Source organism: Macaca nemestrina, chromosome 1 (genome assembly GCF_043159975.1).
Source record: "Macaca nemestrina isolate mMacNem1 chromosome 1, mMacNem.hap1, whole genome shotgun sequence".
In the NCBI taxonomy this organism is placed as follows: Eukaryota; Metazoa; Chordata; class Mammalia; order Primates; family Cercopithecidae; genus Macaca; species Macaca nemestrina.
The window spans coordinates 7,547,166-7,572,081 of NC_092125.1; the positions used below are offsets into that span (position 1 = coordinate 7,547,166).

Below are 24,916 nucleotides of genomic sequence, written 5' to 3' on the forward strand. Positions count from 1 at the left end.
CTTCCTCCGCCCCCTCCCGCCCCACGCTGTCCACGACTCCATTCCTGTGGTCTCATCTGCTCATCATTGACTCCAGACCCCAACCCGTCTCCTTTCTTGTCATCTGTTTTTACCTCCTAAGATCACTCAACAAGGCACGAAACCACGGCTTTTTTACACTTTGAGGAATGAGACGAGGGCCTGTAGAGTTAAGAGATTCAAGAAAAAAAAGTGATTAACTCGTTAAAGTTGGAGGGGGTGATGAGATTAGATTCATATACTACTATTTGTTTTCTAAAATGAGAGTGGAAAACTAAAATAGCAATGTGTAAAAAAAAATTTCTCATTAGTACTTGTAAACCTTTGAATGCTTTCTAGGGAGAGGGACAGTTTCATTCAGGTCCTCAGAATGCAAATTGGCATGTGCCCTATAAGCTATTTTTACTATTTTCCTTCTTATAGATGGGTTCCAGCGCACCACAATCTCGGGTGAGATTACAAATGGTTCAGCCAGTACCATCTCAGGTGAACAAATACTGTAATTAGCTCTGCAGTCGGTAGATTTCATTAAAGTAGAACTTGATTGTTGAAGATTTATTTCGACAATACTCTTCTTATGGAAGATTTAAGTTTCACTGAGACATGATGTTTTGAAGGATGATCAACAACTCAGCAAATCATTGAAGAAAGCGTAGGAAAGAAATTATTTTTTGCATGCCTCAGGAATTTCATTTGTAGGGAGATTTGAAATAGAAATGTGTATTTCTCAAGGCTTAAAGTTCCTTTTTTAAATCCGGAAATCCATTGATACTTTATTGCTTTTATATTGGTAGGTTTGGAAGAACAAAATCTTCGTAGAATTATCAAAAGTATTTTCTTATTCAGTAACCTCTATGCTATGACAAACCCAAATATTATATTTGTAATGATTCATTTTTTGGAGTTTTGAAGGAAATAGAAAATGTAGATTTATTTGATTGCTTCAGAGGTTATATTTTCCTCCCTGCCCCTCATAAGCTTTAATCTGATAATTTCATTTGAACAAACATTTGAAATTTAGGGAGGGGGACTGTAAGTGTATGTAGGTTGTGATATGGATGGCTATGGGATTACACTCCTTATATTAATTTAAAAATACCTATCAGGCAATTTATTTGGCAATGCTAAGAAGGTTATTCAAGCCCAAGCCTAAAGTATCATCAGTAGTGTTCTCCGGGGTAGTCAACAGGTGTTTGTTCAGACATCAAAGTTCTTTTTTCCTCGAAGTGCCTTTTCTGTGCTGGAAAATTCTATTTTCGTTCCCGGGAGTTTGAACACAAGGGTGTACTGAGTTCTTTATAAATGCTAGCTGTCATCCACCCTCTTCCTCACCTCTTTCCTCTGCTGACCCCACCCTCGTGTGTCTCCTAGTCACTTCTCCCTTCCTGTTTTTCTTCTTCACCATCCCTCTTAGGGTCCCAACCCAGTGATTTTCTAAGTTCACCTAGGTTTTTGCCTAAGTGCTGCCCTGTTTTTCAGGGCATTTAGTGCTTTCAACCATGACTTTCTCCCTGTTTTTAATGTAGAGGTGGAAACCCTGGGATAAGAGATTCAGAGACTTTTAAGCCCTGGGGGGCAAGTTAGTAGTGAAGTTACTACAGAGTTTAAAAAGTTTTTAGCAAAGACAATTCCTTTGCCTGGAGTGAATTCCAGAGTTTGTGCTTCTAGATCCAGGTTAAGGATGAAGAAAAGGAGGGCACTTCCTGCATAGTTATCCCTGAGCTAGAACTACCTAACAGTGGAGTATTGAAGGGGAGGACATTTAAAAATGAGGGAAGTAGTTTCTTGATGCAGAGGCTTTTGGAGAGGCTTGCCCTATCTGTTGGAAAGACCATTGGCCTGATGGCACAAGAGTGGGTCCTGTTCCTGATCATGCGGCTCATGTATTGTGTGGGCTTTCCCAAGTCACTTAATCTCTCCAGCCATCAGTTCTCTCATCTCTATTATTGGGTAGTTCAGCTTAATGCTCTGTAAGGTCATCCTACTTGCTTTGCATTTTGATGACTTCTTTGTAGGTTAGAGCGTGCCTGATGTTAGGGCTTATTGACTGTGTCTTCTGCTCTTACTCCTACCCTGAGCCCTATCTTTCTAAGCCAAGAAGCAGCATATACTATGGTTACACCTCTTCAGATACCATCATAGATTCAGTCTCCCTCTTCACACCCTGCTGGAAGAAGCAGAATAAGTAATTCAGACATACTTAAATTTATACTTGAGTGGGCCAGGCAACTGTTTCATTCTGTACTTAGTTCCTGGCTTCTTAGGGAATGCCAAAAATGAGTGGAATCCTTGATATTTTTGAGACAGAGGCTTTGACTAGACAGGACTGTTAGGATTGCCGTTTTAGTTAAACTAAAGGTCTGTGCCCTACGCAATTTAAGTTCCAATTGAATGGCCTGTTTTACCAATATCCAGGATTATTAGTCATCTTGGCCTAGACAGGTCTAGCTTGTACTGATTTATATTTCAGTAGGTTTAACAGTAGCGAAAACCAGAGCCCAAACCAGTGCAGTGATGAATGTTATAAAGTTTAGCAGTAAGGTGTATGTAATACTTTAGCCTAAAGACTTTCCGGTGAGTATGCTCTTCAGTACCTTGGCCGTTCTGCCTCTGGCCACACGTGGCATCACACAGATGCCTTCTGCACATGGAGTGTAACCAGCATTATGCTCAAAGTTAGCAGGAGAGCCTTTTTTTTTTCTTTACTGACCCTTCAAAAATAAGAACAAACAACATTAGTCTTGGCAGAGGATGTTTACATAGACCTTTTGCTTGGGATAGAGATTCAGGGTTGCAGAGACAAGCCTTATTTACACAAGCCTAAATAAGTAGGCATTATTTATGTTAAGATATTTTAATATGAAACCAGGAGTTTTCCTTTTTTACTTACACACTTTTTTTCCTTTTTTACTTACATACTTTTTTCCTTTTTTACTTACACTTATATACATGTGTACATTCATATACATATTTTTAATATATAGGTTTTCCTCCTCAGGCCTATTCTGTTATGAGCCTAAATATTTTTAAATGGCCAGTTGTTTTACTGAATTAATCCTTTTATTATAATCTTACTAGTAATTGAGTAGAAATAGTCTCATGTTGCTATCATGAGATCCTAAGGTGGTTGTGGCATGAAAAGGTCTTATATTCAGCTATTCGGGGATCACACACAGACTGTAATGGCCACAGAAATATTTTTAATCATGGCAGTATGTACCTAATGTATAATCTGTTTCTATAAACAATGGAGCCATACGTTCCTTTTAGTCTAAGCTCACAGCTGTGTATAGATTTATTCACATGATAGTTTTCTTAAAAGCTAAAGTTAGAGAATTGTATTATGTTATTTCTTCTTTATTTTTGTGGAACATTATGTTCATTCTCTATTACTATGTTGCCTGATTCTTGGGAGGGCTGTTATATCTCTATTGTCCATTTTCAAGAAATTAGAAAATATGTGAGAAAGCATTTAAGACATGCTTTAGTGGAGGTTTATGTCCAAATAAGAAGTCATACTCCAATGGATTGTCATTGTTGCATGAAATTATTTTTCTCTTATATTGTTTACAATGTATTCTTTCTTGAATTTTCTTCTTTCAGAGAAGAGTTCCAGTCACAAATGCATATATGATGCATTTTGACATTTACTGCTAAGATGAAATACAGAAATGAAACCACACATCCATTTTAGTATTCTCAGATGTGATTAGATGTACTTGCTCATGTTTTTATGCTACTGACTTATAAGGAAAAAAATATATTTTAAAAGGGTAACTGTTAAAACAGCTAGGACCTGCAACTTCATTGCTTCTGGGATAAACTGGAACATCAGAAGGACAGATTTTATTACAGCATAATCACACCTCATTTCTTTCATCAGCAACTGTCACCAGACACTTTTACTTCCTAGAATGGCGGACAGTCTTCCCACAGAGTTTGATGTGGTTATAATAGGGACAGGTTTGCCCGAATCCATCCTTGCAGCTGCATGTTCAAGAATTGGTCAGAGGGTTCTGCATATTGATTCAAGAAGTTACTATGGAGGCAACTGGGCTAGTTTCAGCTTTTCAGGATTGCTAACCTGGTTGAAGGAGCATCAGCAAAACAATGACATTGGGGAAGAAAGTACTGTTGAATGGCAGGACCTGATCCATGAAACAGAAGAAGCCATCTCTCTTCGCAAGAAGGATGAAACTATCCAACACACAGAAGCTTTTTGTTATGCCAGTCAGGATATGGAGGACAATGTTGAAGAGGTTGGTGCTCTGCAGAAAAATCCTTCTTCAGGGGTGTCTAGTACCTTCACTGAAGTTCTGGATTCCGCAGGCTTGCCTGAAGACAGCCAGTCATCAAATTTTAATAGCGATGAAATGTCTGCCAAACACACTCAGAAAAGTGATAGAGAGATTTCACTAGAAGTAACTGATGTAGAGGAATCAGTGGAGAAGGAAAAGTATTGTGGAGATAAAACTTGTATGCACACAGTTTCAAATAAAGATGGAAATAAAGATGAAAGCAAATCTACAGTAGAAGATAATGCCAATCAACCAATTAGAAATAGGATTACTTACCTTCAAATAGTTAAAGAAGGGAGGAGGTTTAATATTGATTTGGTATCAAAACTGCTATATTCTCAAGGATTGCTAATTGATCTTTTAATCAAATCAGATGTTAGTCGTTATGTAGAATTCAAAAATGTCACTAGGATTCTTGCATTTCGGGAAGGAAAGGTAGAACAAGTGCCTTGTTCCAGAGCAGATGTCTTTAATAGCAAGGAACTCACCATGGTTGAAAAGAGGATGCTAATGAAATTTCTCACATTTTGTTTAGAGTATGAACAACATCCTGATGAATACCAAGCTTTCAGGCAGTGTTCATTTTCAGAATACTTAAAAACTAAAAAACTAACTCCCAACCTTCAACATTTTGTACTGCACTCAATTGCAATGACATCAGAATCATCTTGCACTACAATAGATGGCCTTAACGCAATTAAAAACTTCCTTCAGTGTCTCGGACGGTTTGGCAACACTCCCTTTTTATTTCCCTTGTATGGCCAAGGAGAAATTCCCCAGTGTTTCTGTAGGATGTGTGCAGTTTTTGGTGGAATCTATTGTCTTCGTCATAAAGTACAATGCTTTGTAGTCGACAAAGAATCTGGACGATGTAAAGCAATTATAGATCACTTTGGTCAGAGAATAAATGCTAAATATTTTATTGTGGAAGACAGTTACCTTTCTGAGGAAACATGCTCAAATGTGCAGTATAAGCAGATCTCTAGGGCAGTACTCATTACAGATCAGTCTATACTAAAGACAGATTCAGATCAGCAGACTTCCATTCTGATAGTTCCTCCAGCAGAGCCAGGAGCTTGTGCTGTACGGGTCACTGAATTATGTTCTTCAACCATGACATGCATGAAGGACACCTATCTGGTACATTTGACATGTTCATCTTCTAAAACAGCAAGAGAAGACTTAGAATCAGTGGTGAAGAAATTATTCACTCCATATACTGAAACAGAAATAAACAAGGAAGAACTTACAAAGCCAAGACTCTTGTGGGCTCTTTATTTTAATATGAGAGATTCCTCGGGAATCAGCAGAAGCTCATATAATGGCTTGCCTTCCAATGTTTATGTCTGCTCTGGGCCTGACTGTGGCCTGGGAAATGAGCATGCCGTCAAGCAAGCTGAAACACTTTTCCAGGAGATCTTTCCAACTGAAGAATTCTGCCCTCCACCTCCAAATCCAGAAGACATTATCTTTGATGGCGATGATAAGCAGCCAGAGTCTTCTGGAACCAATAATGTAATAGTGGCCAAACTAGAGTCCTCTGAGGAAGGCAAAAACCAAGAAAGCCCAGAGAAGCACCTTCAAAATTAGAAAAGAGCAATCTGGAAATGCTGTTTTGGACCTCCTTCATGGCATCAGAATATTCTCATTTAAAGGACAGTTTCCCATATGAGTAATTAGAAGTGGTTATATATGTTGAATGCTATGCAGATGTTGTCTTTAACTCTCAGACATTCAGCATTGAATATCTTTGTTAACCTATCAATGAGTGATTTATTGATTATTGAACATTTTGTTTAGAATGGGCTACATGACCCATAATCTTAAAACAGAGTTAGCTGTATTTTAGTATTGGGTATGTATGTAAGGGTTCCATATTAACAACTCAGCTTAAAGGTAATGTTGTATTTGCTAATGATCTTCAGATTTTATCTTTGTCTACAGAACAATTAGTAATACCCAAGTAATATTTTAATTACTTTCACAGCTATTATAGTTGCTGCGGCCTGTTCGAATAGTGAAACACACACAAATGGTAAATTATGTGGATCTTTTGCATATAATATAAATGTATAGACATGGTGGTAGGAATAGCAACTAATACAAATGCCAATATGATAATAAAATACGTTTGTCTATAATCGTTAAAAGATTAGCTTTGCATGATCCTTTATTCATTGTGAAGGTCTGAAGTTTATAATACCCACTTCACTCTTGTAACTGATGAGGCAATGACGCCACCACAGTGTTCTAATTTACAAAAAGAATTGGAGTTCAATTAGTAGTTGAAAAACTCATTTTGGGGAGGTTAATTGCAAAGAAAATTTGAAGGATAAGATTTATTCTCATTTAATACTTCAGAAAATTTCTGCAGAGCCCTGCTTTGGCACTTAAAGAGCTTCCAACAAGTAACTTAGACCAAAAGGAAAAATGAAGTGCCCCAGGAGAAGATACTTCAGAAGGGCTGTTCTGAAATTCCTAAGGAGAAACAGAGTGAAGCCTTTTTAACCTGGGATTACAGATAGTTATAAAACCCTCTATAAATAGATTACCCAAGGTTTTTCAGTGAGAATGAAACCTACCACCTTGTTGGCTCTACCACTTTAATTAATATTACTAACATAACTGATAGGAATGAATCAAAGGAAGATTTACCATGCCCTTTTGGTTGTGTCCCACTTCACAAATTGTGAAGCAACAACCTTCTGTAATCTCTCTTGCCTCTTAGCTGTTATCTAGAGTATAGAAACTTTTTTTCTCCCAGAACCACCCAACATCATAAAACTGGTAGTACTCTAATGGTAAAAACCTGTGGAGCTGTCAGAAAACATGAACTTGCTTTTCGTCTAGTCCAGTTTCCATTCCTCAGGCAGAGAATGATGGATCCTTGTGACAGTTTTTGCTCTGAAACAGCATTTATCATGTGCTTGGTACTTAGTATTACGCTTTCTCATGACAGTTTCTCAGCAATCCTGTGAGGCAGATTTGCATATACCTTCTGTATTAGTCTGTTCTCATGCTGCTGATGAAGACATACCTGAGATGGTAATTTATAAAGAAAAAGGTTTAATGGACTCACAGTTCCATGTGGCTGGGGAGACCTCACAATCATGGTGGAAGGTGAAAGGCATGTCTTACATGGCAGTGGACAAGAGAGAATGAGAACTAAATGAAAAGGGAAACCCCTTTTAAAACCATCAGATACCATGAGACTTATTTACTACCATGAGAACAGTATGGGGGAAACAACCCCATGATTCAGTTATCTCCCACAAGGTTCCTCCCACAATACGTGGGAATTATAGGAGCTGCAATTCAAGATGAGATTTGAGTGAGGACACAGCCAAACCATATCACCTTCAAAGAAGAAATAGAGAATTATTAGTAATTTGCTCAGAATCTGGTATGTGGAAGAGCCAACATGGGGACCCAGTCTTTTGTGATTCTAAAACCTTTGATCTTTCTACTAACATTCACTGTTAGAAGAGTGTAGGCACTACAGGAGAAAGAAAAAGTGCCCACGAAAATTAGTCGAGCATTCCCGGGGTGGAAAAGCACACACTGGTCCTGCAGCTTATTGAATCGGAGAAATGTGAAGATTAAGATGAACTAAACAAATGTATTTTAGAGCATGGATCTCATTGAAGCAGAATTTGGCTAAGGTTTAAGAAAATGTTCTTCAGTAACACATCTCTTGATCTGAAGATCGTGTTATAAAAAATATTACCAGGCCAAAATTTGTTCGGAATACACTCATTTTTTGCTCCTCTATATGTGAAGAAAATGAGACCAGACAGATTTAAGTAATTGACAACTTACTTAAAGTAGTAAAGTCATGGATTGTATTGACTTTTAAAATATAGTAAAGTCATATTTAAATTTTATCCTAAAGTTTAAATCTATCAAAACAACTGAAATACTTGAAATAGACCTATAAAATAGTAATTAAAATGAGAAATACATAAGATGATAAATAAAATGACGGTGAAGGTATTCCAGATCTACCGAAAAGATTTTCAGTATCACACATTATTCATAAGAAATCAAGGAAAGGAACAATGAGAAGTTGCAAAAGATGGTATAGCTGAATATAATAGAAATAGGAAAAATTAGTCCAAAATAAAGGTTGATTTAAAAATGAAGAAAATGAATATACTTCTTACTGAATACAAAATAAATGGGAAATGAGAAGTTATACCAATAAAAACATTTAAAAATTTAGGGGATATCACAACTCAGTATAATTTTCTGACAGGTTGGATTTTGACCCTAATGGACTTGCTGGTGAACTTTTTTTTTTTTTTTTTTTTTGAGACGGAGTCTTGCTCTGTCCCCCAGGCTGGAGTGCAGTGGCCGGATCTCAGCTCACTGCAAGCTCCGTCTCCCGGGTTTATGCCATTCTCCTGCCTCAGCCTCCGGAGTAGCTGGGACTACAGGCACCTGCCACCTCGCCCGGCTAGTTTTTTGTATTTTTTAGTAGAGACGGGGTTTCACCGGGTTAGGCAGGATGGTCTCGATCTCCTGACCTCGTGATCCGCCCGTCTCGGCCTCCCAAAGTGCTGGGATTACAGGCTTGAACCACCGCACCTGGCCTGCTGGTGAACTTTTAAAAATGTTTAAATAATGTCTATCCATCTATCATGAAAGACAATATGCTTCAGATTGTCTTTTGAGGCAAATATGTTCTGAATACTAAAAGACATTTTTAGAAGGATTTTATTCTCAACATGCAAAATGCAGAATGAAATATTGGCAAACAATAGAGCAAATAATTTACTATCACTCAGGATTATAAGGCTGGTGTTCAGCAGAACAGCCATTAAATCAGCATCAACAGAACACATGGTAAAAATCCAAAGTATTAACTACAGATAACTTTTCAAAAATTGATCATTCACCCTTGATTCAATTATTTCTGGCAATGATTTCATAGACTTCTTGGAGTCTGTTAAGTACTTAAACCAAGAACTACTACTATTCCTACTGGGAAAACAAACATTCCTCAGGTGGAATGTAAACAGTGTTGGCACCATTTTTATATATGGTTAAAGAAACCTGTCATTGCAGTAAAAGCCAGCATTCACAAAATAAGGAAGATAAGGAAGGAAAGTAGCGTAAATATTTTCTATTAACATGGCTTTACAACTGCTTAAACTTATAGAAATATACTCACAATAAAAGACTAATTCAAGAAGTTGCAGGATATAAAATTTTTTAAAATATCATTTCTACATCTCAACAGTGACAAACTGCAACTTAAAAAGTGTTTGGTTATTAATATATATGAGACTTTTAAAGAAAGTTATATAACTATATTGAGATAAATTAAGAAAGATACCTAAATAGAAGCAAGTTTAAGGAGCTATATTTTTAAAAATGAGCAAACTCCCATGGGAGCCATGCTGGTGTAATGGAAAAGTAGTACATGGGGAGATGGGGAGTTTTTTGAAAACCAGAATTACAGTTCTCATTTCACTACTTAGCAGTTGTATACTCTTGGGAAAGTCACTCTTAGTATCTATTTCACCATCTACAGAATAGAAATACTTCACAGAATTATTGTGAGGATTAAGTTAGATAGTGTGTATTAAAATACAAAGCTACATCCAAAGGAATGCCAATATGTGACATTAGTATGAAATTTACTACAGTTCATTTAACATTCCAACTGGTTGCTGTGTGTAATGTGGCATAATTGTAATAAATTATTTAGGAAAGCAAGCAAAGATGTAAGTTTTTTTAATTTAGGGGGAAAAAATGGGAGTCTTGCCTCCAAATCCTTAATACATGCTATTAAGCAACCTTTCTGAATATTCTGTGGTGCCAAGAATAAAGTTTAACTAAAACTAATAAACCAATGGAAAGAAAGAAATATTAATAACTGCTGGTGAAAAGACTAGCTAGATGCCAGTGTGGAAAGATTAGATCCACTTTACGTATGATATTCCAAATAAATTAAATGTTAAGTATAAAAAGAAAAATAAAGACTATGAGTCTCACACCAATAGTGGTACAAAGGAACATGTACCATGGCAATTGATAAGGTGGATGAACTAAGAGAAAAAATTTTAAATGTGTAGTAAATAGGAAAAAGACAAAACAAGATGAAATTTAAAAGAAGCTATTTGCATTACACATGGGTGCACTCAATGTTTGTAAAACTATATACATATCCATAAGGGTTTGTACTTTTAGGCAAATTTATAAAGAGATCATGTATACATGATACAAAAAATTCTTTGAATGGTATTCAAATTTCTTAATATTAAAAATGCAACTTTGACTTAGTTCATGCTATTGTATTAGCAAAATTGTTTTAATTGCATGTGTCCTCATAGCAGCAGCATTGTATATTAGTAGCCTTTTAAGAGAACTATGTAGAAGACTATAATATAAAAAGGGCTTTACAACCGATCTATCTTTTGACATACTCACTTTGAGTGGCATATGCCTGGGAAAATATTTAAAAGAAAGAAAAGCTATTTGTACAAAGGTTTCTAGCAATTCCAGTCAGATAACCGTTTTTTTTGTTTGTTTGTTTTGAGACAGAGTCTCGCTCTCTCACCCAGGCTGGAGTGCAGTGGTGTGATCTCGGCTCACTGCAAGCTCTGCCTTCCGGGTTCACGCCATTCTCCTGCCTCAGCCTCCCGAGTAGCTGGGACTATAGGTGCCACCACCTCGCCTGGCTAATTTTTTGTATTTTTAGTAGAGACGGGGTTTCACTGTGTTGGCCAGGATGGTCTCGATCTCCTGACCTTGTGATCCTCCCGCTTCTGCCTCCCAAAGTGCTGGGATTACAGGCGTGAGCCACCGCGCCCGGCCTCACTCAGATAACTTTAAGGGGGAAAAAGCCCAACAACTGGGAAATGGTTAAGTAAATTTGGGTGTATTGCTAGTGCTATCACAGAATGTTATATAGCCATTAAATAATATTGATATATGTAAAATTGTATGCAAAAAAGTGTGAGATTCAAAAATGTTAATAAGAACATAAATTATGTTTACTGATATGTGTGAAAATTTAGGTCTACATTGAAAAGAACCAGAAGATAACATGTAATTCACTTCAGTTTAACATTAGGGATTCTTTATTTTTCTTCTGTCAAATATTGATGTATGCAATAAAAAATAAAAGATTAATTGGTAAAGTGGTTTACTGAACTGGTGAGAAAATTACTGATTTCTTAGAAGTTTCTGAAATTCTATTTTAAGTTAAAATATACATTTCTAGGTGTTAAAAAAGATCATCTTCAAATATGTGTGGCAGAAAGTTTTACAAATCTTGGTGGGAGGGAATTCTTGGTCAAGATGGACTTCATAATTTATTTTTTCTTAGTTGATCACCATTGAGGAATAGTAATAGAAATATTAGTAATACATTCTAGGACACAGGCATGAAGACATCATATACTAATTAAAATATGCCCCTAAATGCAGACATGTCACTTGGGAATCTTAAAAGCCATGGATTCGTAGATGTGACCAAACCTTGTTTGCAGAGAGACCTGTGCGAAGGCCAGATCTCAGGGGACTGAGGATGTGACAGACCCTTTCTTCCAGTCAGCCTGAGAGATCCAAATCAAGGTGATTTAATTTAATAAACATCCATTGAACACCTACTGGGGGTTATGAATTGGCATTATTCTGGGAAATTAGAAATATAAAAATAAGTGCTCTGTACCTGACAAGCATTCTGTTGGAATGTTTACCTTAAGGTAAGGTCATTTTACCTTAATGAGCATTTAAGACATTTTTTATCTATCTCACTCCCCACTGTAACTAGCACTTCCTGTTTCCTGGCAAAAGAAAAAACAAAACAAGTCTCTGCCTTGCGCATGGCATCCCTTTTAAAAGGTGCCAAAACTTACTACACAGTTGAAAACAGGTGGCTTAAAGGTTAAAAGCCGAATCATTTAACACTCTCCGAAATCTATTTCGGATGACATTCAGTGAGTTAAGTTTTTCAGATTAATCGGAAATTTTTTCTCTTTCCTGGAGAAGGAGCCAAGACAAACTCCAGGGGATTGAGTCCAGGAGCCCAGGACATCAAGGGCTTAGGGAGAGGAAGTATAAAGAAATTAGAACATAAAGTTTCAATACCAAGAAATTCTGATTAAGATTAATTTTATTTGCCTTCATCTCGATGGATTAAGTGAAAGTCATGCTCCTATTGCATGGAGGTAGCTGCTTCCTCTGAAGATTTTCAGATTTTTATTTTAGTATTTTTACCTCCATTATAAAGAGGCATTTGTAGTGTAGTTCATTTCGTTTTAACCAACAACCAGATGTATTCACATTTCAACAGCAGGGGACACAGTACTTCCGGCTTTCTGTAAGGCACAAACAGTACAGAAGCTGAGTGATTCACCTGAAAGAATTTGGCTGTAACAAAAATATGTGACCACAGTTCTGCTCCAGCATTTGTGGGTATGCTTTCTTCCTGACAACTACATTTTCTTATGTGATCCTCAGGACAACCGTGTAAGGTAAGAAAGGGCAGGTATTTGTACCAGTTTTCTTTGTAGATAAAACCTGGAGGAGTTAAGTGACTTACCTGGACTCTCCTACTTTGTATTTAGACCCATTAATGGGAAATGAAATGCTACTGTTTTGCTTTGCTTCCATCTCAAGAGTGATTTATTACATGTAAGAATATATAACACATAAAGCACTATTTAAAAAGCGGCGGCTTCTGGAACTTTAGAATAGATTGACTTTTCAACAGATAGCAAAATAATCCTATAAATTACAATTTGTATAATTATAATCAAATGGGCCAACTGTGATTGAGAGAGGAGAAGGGAGTTACTAAGTTCACTCCTGAAATCAGAAAAACAGTTTCTTTATTCTGATATGTCAAGAGCTTAAAATCTTTATATATAATACCTTCATTGGTCCCTGCTGATGTCCTATGATTCCTGGCATTTGCTTGTTGCTAAATATATATTTAATTCTAATACACTCTGGACAGCTATTTAATAATAAAGGCATACATATCAGAGGAGTGACTGGATTCAGAGGTGCAGGGTTGACAGAGTGTAGCAGGAAGATGAATACCTGATTATAATTCAGTCAGAATGAGATACATATGTAGGCATTTTATAGTTTTAAATAATCCTTCAGGATACTAGTACAGTGTGTTTTATGCCAGTTCTTTTTATTACACATCATATAATTAAAGCCCTTGAGTTCTCTATTTCTGCTCATTTGAGACTTCTACCTGTTGCTTATTCATCTCTGACATAAAAATAAGTATTACCCAGTATGGGGAAACTTTATTTTCTATCATTAAGTTAATTTTACTATATTTGTAAGTTAAATTTACAGTTAAAGCTTGTGTAACCATTGCAGTATTTTACCAACTATAAAGGAAACATTTGGGGGAATGTACTGGCTGAGAAGGTGCTTGGAGTCTTGTTTTTAGGCAATTAATAATACAGTTAATTTCCTAAAATGATTTAAGCGAAGTATTATGGAGAAACGAGCTGTACATTGTTCTGTTCTCATTTTATAACTACATAACATTATTTGTAATGGCCCCTGCTGTTAAAACGTAAGTACCAACCAGATACTAAAAGTAAAAAAGCAAAAGATGAGAATTGCACTGGAAATAGTTTGTCAGGAGATTGTAATCTCCTTTCAAACAAAGTCTATGTGTATGGTACCTCTGCATTCCCTGCAATTGCCTATATATCACAGGTATCTCCAAAACGATTTGCTAATTGAAAGACCAGCTAGCAGTTTCCAGTGGCTCTTTTCTTCTATGTCATCCTCTTGCCTTCACACTCTTCTAGGTTCCAACCTGAGGAACAGAGGACTGCTAGGACCCATCTCTGGTAAAATATATTGCAATCATAGTCCTGGCTTCTTGTATTATTAGTACAGATCATTAGTTTTAGGGTAAGTCTATATGAGTCAATAAAGCTACTTAAAAATAGTGCACATTTAAATATAAGAGGTTCCATCTAGATGATTTTGCTAATTTTCTCCCATCAAGGCAGTGATTCTCATACCAGAGTGTTTGGCCTTTTATTGGCAAAGTCTGGAGACATTCTGGTTTTCACGTCTGGGAATCAGATGCTACTGGCATTTAGTGGGTAGAGGGCAGGGGTGTTGTTCAACATTCTGCAATGTGCAGGTCAGCTCCCTCATAACAAAGAACTATCCAGCCCCAAATATCGATAAGTGCCAAGTTGAGAAAAACTGCACTAGAGCAAGTGTTGATTATTCATAAGGAGTCTGCTTTCCTCCTTAGGTTTTCTGACCCCTATCAGTGCTTCTTCAACAGGGTCATTGTTGATGGAAACTGCTGTCTTTGCTGCTCCCATATAGGTCCCCCAGGTCCCCACTCCCTTCCCTCACCAATCCACAGTGGCTTCCTTCTGGTGGTTTATTATAACACAGATTCCAAAACAAAAGTCGGAGAATTAGAGAATATTTTTCATCCTGCCCCAGTTTGGTATAGGTTAGAAATTTGCAAATTTTTGTATTTTTAAAATACTTTTATCCAGAAATACAGTTCCTCTGCAAAGCAATTATATTAGTAGAAATAAGAAGCAATCTTTCTATGCATGGCAACTACCTCAAAATCAATGTAAAAACATTTTAGTATACTGTTTTTGGAAGGTGTGCTATTCACTTGACAGACTATTGGCATATTAATCAAATTACACATATATAACAATATTATGGCTTCAGAGAAGCCTATTCAAGACTAAACAAACCATCCATAATTGTACACACATTTGCACTCACTGGTGGTTCACCAAGCAATGAGATAGGCAGCAGCTTGGCATTTTGTAGATGGGTATTAACTATAGAAAATACTTAATTGCAATGGAATGAGTCAGTATGCTTAACACAGGTAAGAACTTTAACTAGACACTGCCAAGTGAAGCATAGGGTTCAATACAATGTAGTATTTGTTGAGCAAGAACCATGTCCCAGTTTCTGTGCTAGACTCTGGGATACAGAGATGAAATTGTAACTAACACTTAGCACTAACTGGATGCCAAGTGCTGTTCTTGCTTGCTATATTTATTTTATGTTATCCTCATGAAAACCCAATTGGGTAGGTATTTTATTATCCCCATTTTGCAGACGGGTAAACAATGTGAAGACAAAGAGCTTGACCAAGATCACACAGCTGGTAAGTGGTAGAAGTGGGCTTCAAACCCAGGCAGTTTGATTCCATCACCCCTAAGCTTAGTGCACATGCTATACTGAGATGTGATATGGTGCCTTTGGAGGTGTCTGGTGAAGTCCAGGAACACTAGTAACTGTTTATGTGCCAGGAACTGTTCTGATTTCTTCACACATTTTGTCTCCATTTTTAAAGCAACTCTGTGAGGTAGGTATTAACATTTCCATATGTAGATGAGAAATAAGGCTCAGTAACTCTCTGAAAGTCAGAATCTGTAAGTACTGGAACGCCCAAGCTATTGGGCCTGACATTGATGCACAATTAACCACTATATTAATCAGGCTGTGATCATTTTTACAGTATATAAACAGAGTAGTCCTACTAGGGAAATCTAGGAATGCTTCAAAAAAGAAAAATGGTTTTTTCTGGTGGTTGAGAAGGATTTCCGTGGGCTGATACGAGGAACAACACTCCGTGTAGGAAGAATAGCAGAAACAGGCATGGAGGCATTGAGGACACAGTCTGCATGGCAGGAGCATGGAGTGCCGGACCTGGCATGGGGAGGCAGGACAGGTGGAAGAGGGTCCACAGTGTCGGGAGCGTGGAGTGCCCGGCCTGGCGTGGAGAGGCAGGACAGGTGGAAGAGGGTCCACAGTGTCTGGAGCGTGGAGTGCCTGGCCTGGCATGGGGAGGCAGGACAGGTGGAAGAGGGTCCACAGTGTTGGGAGCGTGGAGTGCCCGGCCTGGCGTGGAGAGGCAGGACAGGTGGAAGAGGGTCCACAGTGTCTGGAGCATGGAGTGCCCGGCCTGGCGTGGAGAGGTAGGACGGGTGGAAGAGGGTCCACAGTGTCTGGAGCGTGGAGTGCCTGGCCTGGCGTGGAGAGGCAGGACAGGTGGAAGAGGGTCCACAGTGTCAGGAACGTGGAGTGCCTGGCCTGGCGTGGAGAGGCAGGACAGGTGGAAGAGGGTCCACAGTGTCTGGAGCATGGAGTGCCCGGCCTGGCGTGGAGAGGTAGGACAGGTCGAAGAGGGTCCACAGTGTCTGTAACCTTGAATAACTTGCTAAGATTTGAGGACTTTTATTCAGTGGATGAGGTACTATGGAAGGTTTTTCTTGATAAGACATGTTTCAAAGGTTAGCCTGGTGACAGGGGAGAGGAGGCTGGGAGAAAGGTGTGGATACTGGAGGCAAGTGACTGGCAACGAGGAAGAATGTAATAAGGCCTGGAGAGGGCAGAATGAAGGGAATGAAAGAGGCAGAGAACAATTTAAAGACAGAAATACAGGATCTAGAAAATGTCTACAAGTTAGGTAGAGAGGGAAAGGAATCGAGAATGTCTAAAATTTCAGCTTTGGTATCTGAATGTATGTAATTCGTTTAACTGGAAACGGTTTGAGGAAAAGCAAATGGATTAGTTTTGGTCATACAGGGTGATCAGTAGATAGCTCTGGAAGATCTTGGAGGGCTTTCTATGCCATTCTAAGGAATTCTGACTACTTTATCCTAGTGGAGAAGCACCTAATGGTATTAAATAAGGAAATAGATTGCATTTGCTTTTCTTTGTGTCTGTATGGAAGACGAATCAAGGAGAGGCAAGAATGGAGAAGGGTGATCAGACAGAAGGCTATTAAAATAGTTTGGCAAGAGATGGTGAGAGTCTGAATTAGGGCAATAGTAGTCAGGACAGCAAAGGACAGATTTGAGAACTGTTGAGATAAATTAGCCTGACTTAGTGATTGACTGAATGGGAGTACTGCAAAAATGGAAGAGAAATCAGAAGAAAATTAATAGCTGTGGACTTGGTAATGCAAACATGGTACCCTGTCTGATTTGGCATAGTGACTCCCACCCCTGGATTAGTCCTGAGCCATAAAGATTGTCCTTTTTTTTTTTTTTTTTTTTAAGATTTCTAGGTATAGACATAAAAAAAAAAAAATCCTCCTGGGCTTCTGAAAGCTCAGGGATTTGAGTCAGAGTGTGCCAGTACTTTGATTGCCAGGGAGTCTGTCCAAATACAAAGAAACTAAGCCAGTGATGGGAGGAGAGAGCCAAAGCCCTGATGGCATTGCTTCAGGCCCCTAGATGACACGGCCCACATATTTCTGTACTGGACACTATGCTTAAAGCCAGTGCCACTTTGGACTTGCCAGTTACGTAAGATTACCCACTTACTTGCTCCTTAAAGGGAAAAAGCATGCGGTATGGAAATAGCAGATGATGCAGAAGAGAGAAGTGTTATAGAAGCCAAGAGGAATTTCAGCAAGAGCGTGGGCCAAAGTGTTAACATTGCAAAGAGACTGGGTAAAACCAATGTTTTAGCAGTTGATTTATCAATTGATGAAATTCTAGAACAATGGTTTTAAACTGAAGACTGCTAATGAATTGAATGGGCACCTCTTTAAAATGCGGATCACCAGGCCGCACTCCTGCGTTGTGGGTCAGTAGGTACACAGAGGACTATCGTAACCGATTCCTGAGTGGGTAGTGGGTTGTCATGCATTGTGACATAAATAAGAGGGAATCAAACAAGTATCAGATGATATGGTAGCGAGATTTAATTTCTCTTCTGGTGAGTATTTTGGCAAGTTACATGAAAGCATTAAAATTTTGCACACCTTCTTACCTAACAATTATATTGTCAAGAATTTAACCTAAGGAGATAATCATGAATGCATATAAATATATAGCTACACTGATTATAATGTCCATAGCTAACACTTAGTGTTAGGTACTGTGATAAGAGCTTTATGCATATTAATGAACTCTTTATTTTTCTCTCAACTCGGTGAGGTAAATAGATATATCAGCACTCCATTTTACATTTAGAAAATTAAAGCACCAGGAGATTAATTTGTTCAAGGTGACACAAAAAGTGGAGGATATGGAACCTAAACCCAGTGCCCTTGATTACTATGTCTCACTCTGTCTTCCCACAGCACTGTTAGAGGAGTGAAACATTGAAAGAAATTCAAAAGTCCTCAGTTTGAAGCCTGAGAGAGCACATATTCCAGAAATCAACATACCACCAAGCAAATCATTCAGGACCTACACGCTGGAAACACTCTTTACCCTGCCTCTCCCCAGAAGATGATCAGAACTGATCCCGTAGTACCTCACATTCCTGTGAAAATCAGCTGATGCCAGAAGGGAAAAACCTCTCCAGTTGGCCATGCCTGGGCTCACATCTCTTTATGACCCATTATATTTATTGATCTGTTCCAATCCTGAGCTTCCAATGTACACCCCCTGGATCCTCCCTTCATGAGCAGTACACTCCCCTATAACTTCCACATCTTTGCACATTTCTCTGCCTCCTTACTTTAACTTAACCCTGGCTGCCCCCAAGAACCCTACTTTCCCACCTCTCCCAGCTGTGTTTTCCTTAACACCAGGTATGCCCCAGGGCCAGGTAGTGGAATAGGTGACTCATTAAGTATCACTGCTGCTTTTGGAGCATTACTCCCTCATTCTATAAAACCCTCTGCTTCATCAACACTCTCCCAACGTGAGGTTGCAAAATTGAACTCACATTTGTCACACACATGTGCAGGGAATATAAAACTTTAGCTGTCACCTCTCGTTCACAGCCTTAACTCTCCTTTCTGGATCATTCCCATCAGTTGACAAACCAAGCCACCATCCCCAGTTGTCCCTTGACTTATGACTGTATTCTTTCTTCAAAGAGCCAGTCTTTTGATTGTCTACTACTTGCACCTCCATATCCTCAGTGAATTTTATTTTGTAATTTTCTTAAAAGCTTTTAAATACAGAAAAATACAAAGAATAATACAGTAAGAGTCCATGTATCTTCTGCCCATTGAGCAAAGACTAGTATTTCTGTATTTGTTTTAATCTAAAGAATTAAAATATTGCAGATAAAATTCACACCTATGTATTTCCTCCGTTCCATTTTACCTCCTTCCTCCCAGAAGTCACCAACATGAATTTAAGGTGAATCCAAGCAATGCTTCCATCCTTTTGTTCATGGTTTATTTACACATTTCTCCTGTTTGATGGAGGTCCATTTCCTGTTTTTCACTATAATATAATGCTTCGGAGTATATATTTATACACATTTCTTCCTGCCCAATGCACAGAGTTTCTCTAGGGCCATGCTGTCTAATATGATAACTACTAGTCACATGTGTCTCTTGAGCTCTTGAAATGTAGCTAGTTTATACTGAGATGTAAGTGGAACATATTCATTAGATTTCCAAGACTTTGTATGAGAAAAATATAAAATATCTCAATAATTTTATATTGATTACAAATTGAAATATTTTGCATATGTTAGTGTCTTAGTTTGAGCTGCTATAACAAAATACTGTAAAGTAGGTGGCTTATAAACACAGAAATTCATATTTCACAGTTCTGGAAGTTGGAAGTCTGAGATCAGGGTACCAGCATGGTTGGGTTCTGGTGAGGGCTCTCTTCCAGGTTAGTGTGCTTACTTGTGTTATCCTCACGTGGCAGAAAGAGAACTAGAGTTAGCTCTCCGGCCTCTTATAACAGCACTAATCCCATTCACGAGGGCTCTGCCTTCATGGCCTAATCACCTTCCAAAGATGTCACCTCATACCATCACTTGGGGGGTTAGGATTTCAGCACATGCATTTGGGGGGACACAAACATCCAGTCCATACCATTTGGGTACAATAAAATATGTTATTAAAGTTAATTGTATCTGTTTCTTTTTGCCTTTTAAAAAGTTAAATAATGTTTGTGGCTGACATTATATTTCTACTGAACAATGCTCCTCTAGGGTTTATAATTAAACCTGAAACTGCTAGGCATGTACATGCTGGGTAAATTTTCAGATTGATTATTTTCAACTTCCCTCAGTCCCACCCCTTTATTTAACACCTCCACCCCCACCCGCGCCCCCCCCCCCCCCGTAGTTCCCCAGTACTTGGTGAACTTTGCTCTGTCTGGGCTCCTCTGGCACTTAACATCTGTATGTCTCGTTTGGCATTTCAAATACACAATTTTGTATTTTAGTTTGTTCTTTCCTATTGCGTTTTCCCCTTTACATCAGGGACCATATTTTATGACTTTGCTTCTCCAGAACTAAGCTCAGGGCCCTATACGTTAGAGCCACTCAAATATTTAAAGAAGATGTAGACACACCAGCCTGGTGACTGTCTGCTGTTAGACTGCGATTTGTCCTGGAACAATTTTATCTGGTTTACTTAGAATATGCCGCAAGTTTCTTGTACATCCAGGCTTCTGCTCTCCATAGTGTGAGAGAATTCCCTAGGAAGTAACATCAGTCTGTTTCATGATGAAGCTGCCCATGTCTCCCCAACAAGCTTCTCACTTCCTGATGGGTTCTGGAGTCTAGGGAACTGGCGAAGCCAGGGTGAACCTCAAGGGTGTTTAGTTCGATTTTTAAGAGCTTTTCATATGACATCACTTTCAGCCATTTTATGATATGCTGTGCCAGGTTCTATAAAATATGGCATTATTATAGTTTATTGGACTATAAGAAGCAGCAGAATTGCAAAAGACAAGGAGATAGGTAAAGAGGAATAAAAGCTAGAAATGAGTAAAGTACAAAAATCAGAGCTGCCTATATAAACTAGAAAAGATGCCCTTTCCTCAGGGCTGGCTCAGCCTGGTACCTGGACATCCATACTGACCCTCTCAACTAGGGAGCCTTGTGCATAGCATTGCTTTTGGTGTCCTGTGCGGTACTGTTTTGTGAAATGTTAATGCAAATGAATGGTTCAGTTCTTCTGTTGGGGCAATTTCCAAATTCCTAATATGGAACCACTGAGCAGCAGATAGGGACAAAGGCAAGCAAGTTTTAGAGCCCAGTATGAAACAATCAGAAGGTTTTCCTGAAAGTTCTCTAGTTCCAAAGGATGAAGGAGTGTTGATATAGAAAGATCTCTGAAGAATGAAGCATTTCACACATAGAAGGCACCATAGCACTGAATTGTAAGTATGTACTGTTTCCTTGCCTGGAGTGATCCTCATTTATATCTGAAATATATGTATATAAACTAGTCTGTCCACTGGAGGCTTGAGGTATATCTCTTTATTCTCTGTTTCTTAAAGATGTAGAAGGATTCTTAGATAAGATGAAATAAGTAAAAATAAATAAATACAAAAGTGGGTATGCAAAAAAATACGATACAATGAGCAAAGAAGAAAGCCTTAAACTGCTGAAACCCTAGCATACACGTGAAAGTCTTCTCATTGAAGAGAACTATTCCATAGAACGTTAAAGTCCTTAAATATATTCTGAATTCTGTGCTGCTGCCTGGACAGAGACAGAATGATGGTGGTGTTGCTTTGCTGAAAACAATGGAGGTCAGTATGGACCAGAAATGGGCTGGCTGCAGAATCTGTCGGAGACGGGAGAGAGGGGCACCGCTCTGCCGTGCACCTCTTGGTGTGGGATTGAGACTGAAGGATTCAGAGGCATCTAGAGTGGTTTCTTCTGCTCCTGCACCAGTGATGGGAATTGAGGAGAACCTGGGGAATGAGCGAATAGTCAGAGAGATTATATTAAAGGAAATCTGATTTTAATCTTGACCCATTGTTCTGAAAGTCAGAATCATCAGTGGTAACTTTTAAACATACAGATATTCAGGTTCTGACCCAGGCCTACTAGATCAAGTATTTTCAAGGGCAGAGCCTTGGAATCAGCATTTTAAACAGTCTCCTCAAGAGTTTTGTGTATAGCTATTTCAAAAGCTGGCATTCGGAAACAGCATTCTTATGAAGGGAAAGAGACATGCTGCTCTGATCCAGAAGGTGTTAAATTGAACATCAAAGAGGAGAGTTAAGTTAATGTTAACCCCAATTTGACAGTGTGGAAGAGAAGCTTGAAACAGTAGAATGTGAATGGGTCTGGGAACTAGCCTTGTTCTAACACCTACTTTGTGGTCTTGGGGAAAATATCTCGTATTGTGAAGTTTCCTTCTCCCACCTTCATAATTTAAAAAAAATTTTTTTTTAGTTCTTCGTTACATGACATTCTCAGATCAGGATGACTAAGACTTTCAAGGAAATGAGATTTTTCTTGCCTATCCAAATTGTTCCACACTGGTCACCAATGTGGGTTTTGCTTTATACTCCAACGCCTCCACCTCACAAGTTTGTTTTAAACTTAAAGCATTTTGCCCAAGTATAGAACTGCACAGGCTATATAGCAATTTTGTTTTTCCTTAGCATGTTATATATGACAAGCTGCTTCTCTCATTCTCCTCATATGGTCCTGAGAGATCATATCACATTTTCTGGTTGATTAATTACTTACACACAATTATAGTAGAGCCCGTGATATTCATTCTGGAGAGAAGAGTCACACTCACCTCTGTGTTTCCGTACTCTCCATTTGCATCAGCAGCAGGGTAATAGAAAATGACTTAAATGGAGTCAGTGTTGTTATCACCTGCTCTAAAACCTAACCCCTGAGCTCCCTTGAGAGCTATGTAAATCATAAATGACGCAATGAAGATTTAATTCGGTGCCTGTGAGATTCCCTCATATTTTTAATTTGCTCCTTTGGGATATCGGATTTTTTTCATTCGCTGCCAGGTTCATAATCTAGGAAGGAACACCTAGAAACTAGACTCATCATTGCAGGTCACAGAGCTGTTCCACAATTTATTCATGTATTGAATGTTTCCATAGAATTAAAGAGACCTCAAGCTTCACCATTGCTGAGAAACAACTTGCTTTGTGTAATCTTTTTGGGGAAAATCCAAATAGAGCTCCACGCTCGCAGTCAGAAGATCTGGGTTCTCATTCAAACAGAACCTTCTTAGTCTTGTGACCTTAGGCTAGTCACGGATATCAGCCCCTTTTTTCACCCTCGCATCAAATGGGGACAATGAGACTTTCCTGCCTGACATGTCTGGAAAGATCTAACTAGAAAAATACATTTAAAAGTACTTTGAAAATTATAAAATATCATATGAAACAAAGTTATTATAATGTATTATCTTGATTAGAGAATAAGAGATGATCTAACAGGATTGTCATTTGACTTTACAACACTCATAAAATGAATGTTTTATAGATTTTTTAATAGTCAAAAATTATCATGTAAGGACTGTCAAATCATGTTTTGGGTTGAAAAATAGATCCTTTAGGTAAAATAGGGAGTTGGCCTCGTTTTATGTTCTTCTAACCTGTGTATTGCTAGTTTCCTAAGGAAAAAAAAATTTTTCATTGAAATGTCACTGTGGCTATTTCTAAGCAATGTTTCACCTGAGTTTGGTTAATTACGGGGATGACCATGTTTACTCCAGGATTTTTCCTTGTTATTTGGGAAGAAACATGGTCGGTCATGTGTATATAACTTTTATCAGCAGCAAATACATGATAATCCCTTGTACTATTCTAGGTGCCAAAATGATGTCAAAATACAAAGACATATTTAAGTATGTCATACTTAAGTTTACAATTTAATTGGAGAGGTAAGACATGGTACACAGAATTGTACCAAAATACAGTTAAGTAGGAAATAGCAGCCATGAAGATAGTCTGTTTGTGTCGTGGATGGACAGAGTGAGGTATGCACTAAGGAAGTTATAAATGGTGAAAGAGAAGGTTGACTAGGTAGTGCAAGAAATACACAGTTTCTTAATAGCCAGCATGCTACATGAAGGGAGCTTTGCAGGTCATTATTCTAGAAAGGGCTTTGTGAAAGTAATAAGATGATTATCTTAGCACACGTTCCCCACATATAAAGCCTAAGGCAAAGCATATATGCTACTGATTTATTGGGGAGCATAATCCCAGGGAATCAAGAGTAAGGGAATAGAGGAAGAGGCAGGGAAGGGAAGGGAGAAGGCCAAATCAGAGAGAGGATGCACCACTGAGCTGACCACAGAGGATCACTGGGTCTTGCAGGACGTCTTCAGAGAAACTACCTGATACTAATGCAGCTTGAAACAACCCACGGGATGAGAGGAGAGTGCAAGCAATCTAATCTCTGGCTTCTTCCTGTCTCCTGACCGTTGGTCCAGCTCTGCTCCATGAGGTGTTAATGTCCCTTTGCTTCTAGGTTGGATCAGCCAGCTTCAGGCAGCCAGCCAGTAGGGAGGCCAGATTCTCTGTGGGTCCAGTGCAGCGAGGCACTATTTGCATGTAGGTATGCATTGGTGGTGACAGTGGCAGCAGCTGAAGCTTTGTAACTATAGTCACAGAGCCACCGCTGCTGGGAAGCAAGGCAAATAAAGCCCACAGTTGGGAGTGGGAGCTTGTGAGTGGGGTCACGGAGATCTGGGATGGCACATAAATAGAGTCCAGTCAATGATTAATCTGGTATGTGGTTCCCAGGAGGATGACAAAGGCTGCACAAACAAAAGAAATTTAGTCATAGATGGGTGACAGCAATCATTTGTGGAATATGAACCTGCACTAGAATAGTGGGAATGGTATGAGGCACAGAAATGAATTTAGAAATGTTTCCCAAGAAAGGTTTTCTGTTGGTTTTAA

At 38.6% G+C, this 24,916-nt stretch overlaps 2 protein-coding genes across 4 annotated transcripts in view; both read left to right on the plus strand.

Annotated features, from left to right (window-relative positions):
• The window catches only part of LOC105474657 (opsin 3), a 47,507-nt gene that overhangs the window by 713 nt on the left and 21,878 nt on the right, over nucleotides 1-24,916 (plus strand). Inside the window, exon 2 of one of the 3 annotated variants that reach the window (XM_071073641.1) lies at nucleotides 3,902-3,972. The exons of 1 other annotated variant lie outside the window; for it this stretch is intronic. In XM_071073641.1, coding sequence (XP_070929742.1) covers nucleotides 3,902-3,972 — 71 coding nt within the window. Of the gene's footprint in view, nucleotides 1-3,621; nucleotides 3,754-3,901; nucleotides 3,973-24,916 lie in introns of those variants that run through there. One more of the 3 variants, XM_071073640.1, reaches the window with a different exon arrangement.
• LOC105474656 (CHM like Rab escort protein) lies at nucleotides 3,933-7,350 on the plus strand. Its single transcript, XM_071073615.1, has one exon. The coding sequence runs from the start codon at nucleotides 3,933-3,935 to the stop codon at nucleotides 5,904-5,906; it is 1,974 nt and encodes a 657-aa protein (XP_070929716.1). The 3' UTR covers nucleotides 5,907-7,350.